This window comes from Schistocerca piceifrons, chromosome 6 (genome assembly GCF_021461385.2).
Source record: "Schistocerca piceifrons isolate TAMUIC-IGC-003096 chromosome 6, iqSchPice1.1, whole genome shotgun sequence".
In the NCBI taxonomy this organism is placed as follows: Eukaryota; Metazoa; Arthropoda; class Insecta; order Orthoptera; family Acrididae; genus Schistocerca; species Schistocerca piceifrons.
The window spans coordinates 356,085,124-356,097,153 of record NC_060143.1 but is presented as its reverse complement, the minus strand read 5'-3'; the positions used below and the strand labels follow the sequence as shown (position 1 = coordinate 356,097,153).

Here is a 12,030-nt window from a genome sequence, read left to right as displayed (position 1 = left end):
ACAACAAAAAGACTTTCATAATTATGGTTTCGGCCATTAAAGCCTATGTCAACAATAGGCATTCACAATTATGGTTTCAGCCGTTAAGGCCTACATCAACAATAGGCGCACACACACACACACACACACACACACACACACACACACACACACACACACACACCACACACAAACGCTACTCACACGCACGACTGCAGTCTCAGGCAACTGAAACCACACTGTGTGCAACAGCATGATGGGAGTGGCGACTGGGTGGGGGTAAGGAGGAGGCTGGAGTGGGGAGGGGGAGGGATAGTATGATAGTATAATAGTATGATGGGTGTGGTGGGCAGTGAAGTGCTGCAGATTAGACTGAGAGCAGGGGAGAGGTGGGGAGGGGGGGGGGGGGGGGGGGGGGGTGAAGGAAACGAAAAAGGAGAGAAATAAAAAGACTGAATGTGGTGGTGGAATGACGGCAGTGTAGTGCTGGAATGGGAACAGAAAAGAGGCTGGATGAGTGAGGACAGTGACTCATGAAGGTTATGCCAATCTACGACTCAGCAGCTCCACTGCATGGTGAGTAGCAGCTTTCCTTCTCAAAATATTGTTACATTACATCCTGGATTCCCACAAAACTTTCATTTTCATATAGCATAGGCTTTAGTTTGTTAAGCCTTTATATAGTAAAAAATTACAACAAAGATGTTAATGCAGCACTTTGGTGTACATAGAAGCAACATTTCAACAATTAAATGATAGTTTAACCTCATTTCCTATATTGCTCATATTGATATTGCAACAGTATAACAAACATTATGAATGTACTATTAGCAGTGGTTTATTTTTTATTTGTGTTGGATTGTAAGGTATCCATCTACTGCACTTTTTTTTAAGAAAAAGATTCTCATATAACATCAACTAGTTCCATTTCTGTTATCATCTGTTCTAAAAGTATTTTTTCTTCAGCAACACCTGTTATTTAACATAACCATTGACCATCCTGCTCAGTAGTGGTTCTTTTATGGCAAAAGTCAATGAACCAAAACAACTGTTGTTCTTGAAGGAAATGTGTTCCTGCATTCCTGCTTTCAAAGAACTGACTATTTTTTGGACCCACAATACAGCCATGAAAAATGGATAATTGTATTGCCAATACTATACTGATACTGCTAGACTTCTACACATTGTGCTTGTTTTCAGTGATACATATATGTTCTCCACTATGTTATGTTCCTCTATATGATACTGTGGTTGTATTGTGGAAATTACTGGTAATTTTGGCTTTTTACACAGCTCAACATCAGATACGGAAGAGTCAGAAGAAGAAGAGCATCGAAGTGACTCACAACCTACACCCTCCAAAGACAGTTCCTCAGACTACATTACTTTTGAGACACTTTTTCCACCAATGAGACAAGTTTATGGGATGGAAATTGAAAATCCAAAGAAAGCTGATATTGCGCTATACAAAAGGTAAGTTCTAGTACATAGCTAAGTTGTTTTATTATGATATTAATATATTTAATTCTTATGCTGTAATCTACGATTAGCTGACTGCTTGTGTATGGCCAGCGTACATGTACTATCCATTTAAAAAAATGTATGAAGTTCCTGCTGGACTGAAATGTATATTCTTGCTGCAGATTGAAAATATGATTTCTATGCCATGATGCAAAGATTCATTATAGGAGTTATTCCTGCTAATAACTGTCTCCAGTCAGATGTTTGTAGTCTGCAGTGCACCCAAAATAGTTAATTATTTAGTTATAATAGAGGGAAACATTCCACGTAGGAAATATATATCTAAAAACAAAGATGATGTGACTTACCAAATGAAAGTGCTGGCAGGTCGACAGACACACAAATAAACACACAAAATTCAAGCTTTCGCAACAAACTGTTGCCTCATCAGGAAAGAGGGAAGGAGAGGGAAAGACGAAAGGATGTGGGTTTTAAGGGAAAGGGTAAGGAGTCATTCCAATCCCGGGAGCGGAAAGACTTACCTTAGGGGGAAAAAAGGACGGGTATACACTCGCACACACACACGTATCCATCCACACATATACCATATACAAGCAGACATATTTAAAGACAAATTTTGTCTTTAAATATGTCTGCTTGTGTCTGTATGTGTGGATGGATATGTGCGTGTGTGCGAGTGTATACCTGTCCTTTTTTCCCCCTAAGGTAAGTCTTTCCGCTCCCGGGATTGGAATGACTCCTTACCCTCTCCCTTAAAACCCACTTCCTTTCGTCTTCCCCTCTCCTTCCCTCTTTCCTGATGAGGCAACAGTTTGTTGCGAAAGCTTGAATTTTGTGTGTATGTTTGTGTTTGTTTGTGTGTCTATCGACCTGCCAGCGCTTTCGTTCGGTAAGTCACCTCATCTTTGTTTTTATATATAATTTTTCCCACGTGGAATGTTTCCTTCTATTATATTAATTATTTAGTTAGTTACAGGTTCCATTGGTCAATCTCATGGTAACCGTTATGATGTGGAATGTGTCAAATGCATAATAAATGCACACATGAATGAAGCTGTTTTCTTTTTTCTTTCCTTTTTTTTACAAAAAAGAAGCTTAAAACTTTTGTTACCTACCCCATGCACTTAAATGGCACAAAATACATATGTATTATATCTATTGATTTATTTATCCTATTCAAAAATTCATATGTGGCATAGAAGGGGTTGTCAAGGAGGTATGATTTAAATTTATTTTCAGAACTGTTACTGCTGTCTGTCAGACATTTTATTTCATCTGGTAGTTTATCAAAAAGTTTTACAGCAGCATATTTTACCCTTTTCTGTGCCAAAGATAGCTTAAGTAGACGATAGTGTAAGTCTTTCTTTCTTCTGGTATTATAATCAGGAATGTCACTGTTGTTTTTAAAGTGGTCCATGTTATTGAAATAGAGAAATCTTTTCAGTCCATATGGCATGTAGTCATAACCAAGGTAGAACTGAACTAAAGGGGTTATATAAAGGTAGCCATAAGGACCCATGAACTTCTGAGTGCTGCTTCTGGTCCATTCAAACATGTTCACTGGCTTAAGAACTCTTACTCTAAGATTCTACAAGTCTTATTACTCAGATGTATACTGTTAAAGACTAGATTTAGGCATCTTACATTTATAAATGTGCAATATTTCATAGGCACTGCTCAGAAAAATAAAAACCAATATGAAAACTGAAAATTCTTTTGTGGGAGAACCTAAATCTTAAAGTGGTTGCATGGATTTCTCTTAGTGGTTTGGTCACAAATACAATTGAGAGACCATGCAAAGTGTTGTTGGTTGAGGTGGGGGGTGGGGAAGGTGAGTAAATCAAGCAAAAACAAGGAAGTATTTATATAGAACACTTCCCTGAGATAGGCAGATTTTTAGAAGTTATGAAATGGATTTTAAGGGTGTTTGTAGAAATTCCATCTGGTACATTGTTGTATGTGATTGTACTTAACCAAATTGTAGGAATAAAATTATACTTCTGTAGTAATCATGGAAAGCAGTCTATATGATTTTAGTTCCTATTGCCCCTCCTATACTAAAAAGCAATTCAACAGCTGTTCCAGAACCATGGATCACTCAGTGTTTAAGCAGATCATTATAAATGCCTCATAGTGTGCATTCCTTCCCTGTCTTCATTGGTGGGATTATAATCACTTCATTCCAAAACTTTCAGCACTGCTCTAAGATCAGATGTTGTTGGAAAGATCAGAGACTGATCTGTACTGTTGTTAATGCAGTGTGATATGTTAGTGGTGTGTGCCAGGGTCTGTATTGTGAGCTTCAGCTCTTACATTGTTATTTGAGGGAACATATATCTAAAGGCCCCATTAGATTATCAAACAATTTATCAAACTTTGCATGTTTGTCAAAATATTTGGCTGTGTCCTGCTTCATTTGACGTGTTTGTCAAACAAAGATGTTCAGTGTGTTTGAGAAAAATTTTAATGATGACAAATAGGATGGACTGTTACACTTGGGTTTGTCAATAACAAAAGCCATTTGCTTGCCAGACCATACAAATGTTGATGTTTCACTATGCATTTTGAGCAAAAAATGTTATTTAATTGCTATTTCCCTCTTTATATTTTGTGTTTCCAAAACTGTGGAAACTAAAATCAAAGTAATATGTGTGCAAGAACAAAAGATTGTAGGCCATTATCAAATTTTATACAGGAAAAAGGTCAATATTCTACAACAACATAAATGATGGTGTAACAAAATAATGTCATTTTATACTTCATTTATTGCTTTACATATTTCCATAATAATGTCACTTGGTGTATAAGGTGCAATACAAGATACATATTTTAAATATTTGATATCTGGTCCAGTTGCCAGGTATCTCGGAGTTATAGACAGTTACTGGGAAACTGGAATAGTACTAAAACCAATGCAAGAAATACTTTGACTGCTTTGGTAGCCATTCACACTAGTGTCAAAATACTTCATGATATGATACACATGAGAACACCTTTAAAAGTGAGGTTTTAGTTTGACAAAGTTGCTTAATACATTTGTGTACCTTAATCCAACAAACTGTATTTCACTGTCGGGAGGTGGGATTCCTGTTTTTATCAAGTGCTTTGTGATGAAAATATTTTCTGAGCTGTGGCAAATGCAGAAGTTTAATAGCTCATCTATGTTCGTTATATACAAAAGTTTCCATGGATGCATCTGATTAACTCTAGTACTCAATATTGTTGAAATGAAACAATTTACAGATTTCAGGAACTCATGACATGACAATTTCCTGATTTCTTTAATTATGTAGTATGGATCCATGGCATCACATTGAAAACAAGAGAACATCAAAAGCCCAGATCTAGAGCCATCAGACCATGCTCTACTGGTACTGTTCTAGTTAGGAGGAGGCCAGCCTTAATGTGATACTGCAGTATCCCCCACTACAATAAAAAGATAGGGGAAAGAACTGATGCAAACTGTTACTGTGCAATAGTTCCCACTCTGCATTGGTTTCAGGATATACTTGAAGGAATGGAAACCACTGGTGCAGGGTAGGTCTCAAGCATCTCCAAAAAGCATATATTAAAGATTAGTACTCTTGCACTAAGGAGTTGTAACCACCATGAAAATAATTACATGAATGAGGGCTAAAGGGGATTTTGCCATTTTTACTAATAGTGCATACCACTTCTAGTATCTCCAAACCATCAACTACTTTACAAGCAGTTTGTGTACATTATAGGTTTACTATATGTTTCCTTTCTCTGCCTCTTTTTATGAATCAGTATCTCAGGAGGCTCTCACTAACATCATCACACAACTTCCCTTACTGTTTTCCCTCTGGGAATTTTAATACTGTTGAGAGCTGCTTCATTTGAGGGCACCTGTATCTTCTGATATGGGCGAGAGCACACACTTTAATCTTATACTGATAAAGGTTTATTTGGTAGGAAATTCTCAATGTTGTACATGTTGTTAGCCACTTCCCAATGTGGATAAACCTGCCTGACAGTGCCTGAAGGAATATGACCCAGGTGATGTTCATCAACATAAATTGGACACTGTACAGGAAATGGATGTGTTGGGACATAAAGAAAATGTTCAAAGATGAGCCAATCACATGACCTGTATGATCCACCATGGCAGTTATCCATGTATGCTGCAAGTCTTCCTGACACCATAGAGAACAACTTGTGGCAAGTGCCATTCTACAATCAATGACTGACATTTTGCTCTGTAAACATTGTAGAACAAACAACCTTCTGAGAACCTTGCAGATTTTCAGATAGTAGGGCAAAATGTTACTCTACGTTTAAGAAGAGGAAGAAGAGATTACGAAAGCAGTATCTGAAATCGGCCACTTCACTAAATGATCACATGTATGAGTAACATTCTTAAAGTTTTCAGGAAAAGTTGAGAATTCCAAATTAGTGCAATAATGAGCAATCAGAGTCCCTGATCACCCAAGGAGTCATTGCCCAGATCAGCGTTTCACTCAAATCACTACCACCATCAGAAGGGATACAGCTTTCCATTGCCACTGAGTAATTGCTGAAAGGCTGGACAAGACTTCAGCTCTGCCTGTAAATAATTTTACATCCAACCACTTTGCCTTATGGGAAGTGGACACAGCTTAATATCAGGTCATGACAAATTTGTCTCAGGGTATTGTACCACTTCACTGAGAAACTTGAAAAGATCTTCTTGACCATTTTAACTTAATATGGAGTGGGGGGGAGGAGAAAGACTTCGACTCATGGAAAAAAGCTATGTTGATCCCCTTCTTGAAACCTTTGAACAATACCTGACTGCTGAGCTATTAGTTTTGCTGTTTTCACTGGTTGCTTGTGAATGACCTTGAAGAGTATGGTTAAACACTGCTTTGTCTGGATGTAGTACACATGACACCTTAGTCAATTTCAGTGTGAATTGAACGGATACTGATTCACCTCTGATAAGCTGAGTCAACAGAAGGTCTCTATACAACAGGCTTATGTGCATGGCAATCAGTTGATAGGTGATCTTTTGGACTTTGAGAAGGTTTTGAATATTGCTCTGAGGTGTAATGTCCTTAGACAGGCTTCTGAAGATAATTTTTTGCCTTTTTATGTTTGTTCCCCTCCTCATACTATTTCAGATACTTTGTCATGATGTTTTATCTAATTGCTTTGAATGGAGAAAGGCAACCCTCAGTTTATCAGTTTCAGCGACAGTGTCTGTAATAGCTTTAAACAGTATTAAGCCTGCAGTAAAGGGACCCTGTCAGTGTTCTTTATTTGTGAACAGCTGTTCCATGTTTAGTTCTTCTTCCAGACTTCTACCAAGTTCACAATGGGAGAAGATTATATTTAGGGAGATGGTGCAGTGGTCAGACAGAGCAGGTTTTCAGTTTTTGGCCGAGAAACGTGTGTTCTTTTTAATGGTCCACATCATATTTTTAATTTTCCATAACTTATATGAAGGGAAGTATTTTAAATACTTAGTACATTGGTGAGGAATACCAAATGACAACTCTGTTGTTCATCTTTTTAATTATTATGGAGGTGAAATTTTATATAGCCTTTTGGCTATATTTTAACATACGTATGTTGCAACATATAATTCAGCTGTCAATATTTCCTTCTGAAGAAGACCTTTTTATAAATGTTGAAATCATGGTAAAGGTGGTTTTAATAAACCTTACATTTTGCAACTGATTGGTTGGTTACTATTTCTACTAGATTATTTCATCCTACAGCTGCTGTTCCAGCCTTGTACAAAATTTTAGAATACTTGAAGATATTGGATGCTGTCCATCATTAGAGAAATACATTGGCCATGGGCTTTTCTCCTCATTGCTTCTTTTTTTTTTTAAAAGATCTCCCTGCCAGATCATTCACAATATACAGTGCTGAGTTGTACACTATTCTTAAAGCATAGTGGTAGATGAGATATGACCACTGATGAAATTTCTGATCTGAGCCAATTTCAGTAGAGTCTTCATGTTCTAAAGATATTTTATCCCACCAAGAACATTGTTCAGAACATACAGAACTCATTTATTTATCTACAAAAGTAGAGAAAGGAGGCTCGGGACCAGGAAAAACAGAAATCTAAGCAAGCTTATTTAAAGTAAAGAAGTGTAGAGTTGACAGAGTGTTTCTCTCTTGTTGAGCTGAAAGGACCTGCATCAGTAAGCAAAAGAGTGGCTTTAGTTGTAGGACAAAACACTGTTAATAATCTAGCCATGGTATTCCTTGTTGTGGCACAGATGTGAGATGAAGTGCAGCTCACAGTGTACTCACTCAATTCTTTTTAATCCAGCAGGAGGATGGTATAGATGGTATAGAAATGTCATGTGTGATCCTTCCATCGTGCAAGCACACCAAGATGCACGTGACATGCAGTGGAGGGAAGGAGTATATTTCAGTGGCTATTGGAGATTGAGGCCAGAATGATTGAGGGATCAAAGAGTGTGTTGTAATGTGCATTCCCACCTTTATTGTTCAAAGAAGCTGGCAGTAACTGTTCACTTGTGTGAACTGTTGGGTGGTGGTCATTACCACCCAAAAGTCTGTCCAAAAATTGCATCAGAGCTGGGTACTCATTTGACTTCTTTAACATTTGGCCTTGTCTCTGATAGGGTGAATACAGCTGTGGTGGGAGTGGAGTAGGGTGCTGGGTGGGTGCACTGAACAGATCTCACACCTGGTTATTCTACATTTGATAGTATACCCACTTGTTAAAAGGTTGGAAGTAAGTGTGGCATAAGGACAGACCAGGATATCTCGTAGATTGGGTGGGTGGTGGAATAGCACTAAGGGAGAGAGAGAAAGAAGTGTGGGTAGGACATTAGATACTCAACACAGGTTGACATTTGAGGATGACCATGGTCATGCTCTGGATTTGTTTGTGTATCTTCCCCTCAAAGGTAAAGTGGTTATGGACAAGGTCAGGTGGTGGGTTTGTAGTCAGTAGGATGTTGTGATGTATAGTGTTTGAGAGACACAAAGCCTTGGGAATTGGGGATGATGGTGTGTAGGGAGGTAGCAGGAACAGTGATGAGTATGAATCAGGTGATAATGTGGTGTGGATGGTTAACAAGTGAGGAAGCAAATGGTTTCTGTTCTTGATATCAGATGTCCTAGATGGTTGGGTTTTGGAAGGCATGTAGTGAGTGTGTGTGGGGAGGGGGAGGGGGTGAGGGTAGAGTAGTTTAGGTGAGGAAGGAGACAAAATTGAATGAGAAGTTCTGGGACAGGCCTAAGGATTTGTGTAGGGATTTATTTTGGAATAAGATTGCTGGGGCATAACTTGTAAATGGAAGAGTCAGACAAATGGTGAATACCTTCTATCAGGCAACCACTCTAGTTCATCAGAACAGTGATGGAGCCTTTTTCCTCTGAAAAATGGTTTGTGTTTTTGGGAGGTATGTAGGAAAGGAGGCTAGGATCAAGGTGGAGGTTAGGCATTTCCAGAAGTAACCAGGGTGTAGTTGGATGGGACTGAGAGAGGGTTCCACATGGACAGAGATGGGAACTGGGAGAGGCAAGGTTCAGTATTAGATTTTGGTTAGTTTGGCTAGAAGGAGGAGAACAGTTCTCCGACCAGTCCAACTTGGCTGAATTTTTATGTGGTACAGAAGGTGATGCCTTTGGGTAGGAATGAATCTCCTTTAGAACTGAATTTTTTGATATGTAGGTTGACAACAGTGTTCTCAGTCTGTTTGTATTTTGGGTTTTGTGGGATATTGTGTGTGTATTACATGCAAGATGTCAGCAAGGTGGGGTCTGGATGCTATGAGTAGTTGACAGGGTTAGCTCACTGGTTGTAGGATAGGTGTTGCTGAACAGTGCTATTCTAAGGCAAGAGCAGGACAACAGTACATTGAAATATTTCTGGAAGTTTTGTTTGGAGTTCTTTACCAGCTGTTGGGTTCAGATTGGGAGATAGAGTGTAAGTAACTGATGTGATTAATAACAGTATCTTGCAGAGGGAGCAGAGATGGTTCAGAGATGCCTTTGCTATGGAAATTTGTTTATCCACTGTTAGGTTTGTAAGGACTAGGGAATGGCAGAATCTGAAGGTTTGGCAGCTATTGTGAAAGAAGTTGTTGAATCTATTGAGGGAATTTTGTGGTTAGGCCATTGGAAAGGGATTCCATGGGTGAGGCAGCATTTAAGGAACAAGATGTGGTACTCAATTTTAGCCAGGAATGGGTATCCTTTCCTGAATTGATGTAAATGGATGGAACCGGAATCATTTGGGAAGTGATGTCACTATAGAGAGAAAAAGGAATTTAAATGATGCCTAAGAATGATTAGTGTGAGTAAACACTGTAGGAGAATACTAGAGGTAAAACTGAGTGGTACACTCTAAAATGAAAAATATGAGGTAAATACACAAAATAGAAAAATAAGCATGTTGGATGGTTGTACATAGGTACATGGAAAATAGATTGACAGTTTGAAAAATGAAAATGACTTTACTCTGTAGGCTATAGGATGGTCCTTTGGTGCAAGACTACTTTTTGTGTGTTGTCACTGAGCATGGAGAAAATGTTACCAAGAAATGACATTTGTTCAAATATACAATGTGAAATAATGACAGAGATGATGTTTGGAAGAGAGGTGTAGAAATTACAGAATAATCTGAATTGGTTTAATTATTAATTAATGTTAAACTGAAATTGGGTAGCCACTCAAGGAGGCGTAACCTTAATGGCTGCATGACAACATGTGTCATCAGGATTCCCTCCCTTGCCACACATCCTTATCCACTACCTCAAAATACCAGCTTATCTGAATTACAGCTGTGGAAATTGTCCTTATGACACTTCCTTTAAAATTGTAAACCTTGTGACCCAGACTTTGCTACCCCCCCACCCACCCCTCCCCTCCCTTGCTCCCTCCACAACCACATCCACATCAAAACTTCACAAGCCACCATATGGAACATGATGGAGGGTAACTTTTGTCATTACTTACCATTTCCTTTCCCATTCCACTCGCAAATAGAATGAGGGGAAAATGACTGACTGTATGCCTCCATATTAGGTCTGATTTCTCATATCTTATCTTCACAGTCCTTATGTGCAATGTATGTTGGCGGCAGTGGATTGTTCAGCAATCATCTTCAAATGCTGGGTCTCTAAATTTTCTCAATAGTGTTTTTTGAAAATAATGTCACCCTTCCAGAGGTTCCCATTTGAGTTCCCAAAGCATCTCCACAACATTTGTGTGTTGTTCGAACGTACGTATAACAAATCTAGCAGCTGGCCTCTGAATTTCTTCGGTGTCTTTCTTCAGTGTCTTTCTTCAGTCTGACCTGGTATGGATCCCAAACAATCAAGCAGTACTCAAGAATAGGTAACCCTAGTGTCCTATATTCAGTCTCCTTTATAGGTGAACCACTCTTTCCTAAAAACCTCCTACCCCATTTACCTGTTAACCTCCCGTACACTCCCACCTTTTCTCCGCTTCGCTCTTTCTACACTCACACTCTCCTCTCCACAATGTATGTGTCTCCTGAAAAGTAGAATTGTGTGAAAGCTTAGCAATGTTTTTACCTTGTTTTTGAGCCTATCAATGGCTTAATGCTTTAACTGTATGGTGAGTTGTAACCTTTACTCCTTTCATTATTTGTTTATCATCCAGAAATTTCTATGATTACATATATTCAGTAAGTTCAAGGTGTGCAGTGGTAGCTTTCTCGTGTTCAGCCAGTTATGACTGAGGCACCTTATTATATATTGTTGCAGCACTGTATTTATGTGATCACTGATACAAATGTAACATGCACCATAAACATTCTTATGCTTAAAAATACAAAAATCTGTTTTCTTAGCGGCATCAAGGAACTAAATATCCCCACAACAGGCGTATCAATAAGTAAAGTAAATAAGGAAAATAAAGCATAGAGGAAAAAAATAAACATGTTCTTTCCAGTGCTGCAAAACAAATTTAAGTGGTATACAGTGTAGTGCCTGCACCTTGTGAAGTACAGGTGTAGATGTAGATTGTGTGGTTTATACACATGAGAAATAATTCATCTAAGTTTTTTCTGTTTCTTTTTCAGGTTTGCTATGTTGGGATTACATGCCAATAATGTGGAGTCATCACAGCCATCAAAATCTGTGCGTCTCATACAGCAGAGTGCATTTTCCTTGGATTCTTCAGTGAAAGTTTCTCCACCACGTGTAAGCCGTCCATCAGTTGAAATTTATAAACAATATGTGAATCGTGGGAAGTTTGGTGCTACTGATCCCAGCCCTACAGATCTTATGAAATATCAGAACTTTGTCAACAATACTGTCTTGAATAGTAATAGCTGGGATGACTCTGTATATTGATGAGCTGGAGAGAGAGAGAGAGAGAGAGAGAGAGAGAGAGAGAGAGAGAGAGTGGGGGGGGGGGGGGGTGGTAAGTATTGCACAAATCAGTGTGGATTTCAAAGTCAAGGCTTGTGTAAAATTTTGAGTGTATTGTTTGTACAGTTTGTATTTTACATGTTACTGATGTATATGACAGGCCTCATGCAATTTTTATATTGGCCATGTTTTTGTAAATAAAATGTTTTGTTTATTTCATATTTAATCAGCTTTA

At 38.5% G+C, this 12,030-nt stretch overlaps 1 protein-coding gene across 3 annotated transcripts in view; it reads left to right on the top strand.

Annotated features, from left to right (window-relative positions):
• Positions 1 to 11,823, top strand: part of LOC124802708 (polyphosphoinositide phosphatase) — a 177,311-nt gene extending 165,488 nt beyond the window's left edge. For all 3 annotated transcript variants that reach the window (XM_047263668.1, XM_047263670.1, XM_047263669.1), the window contains 2 exons: positions 1,273 to 1,452; positions 11,504 to 11,823. In XM_047263668.1, coding sequence (XP_047119624.1) covers positions 1,273 to 1,452; positions 11,504 to 11,777 — 454 coding nt within the window. In that variant the 3' untranslated portion in view covers positions 11,778 to 11,823. The remainder of the gene's footprint in view (positions 1 to 1,272; positions 1,453 to 11,503) is intronic.
• The last annotated feature ends 207 nt before the right edge of the window (positions 11,824 to 12,030 follow it).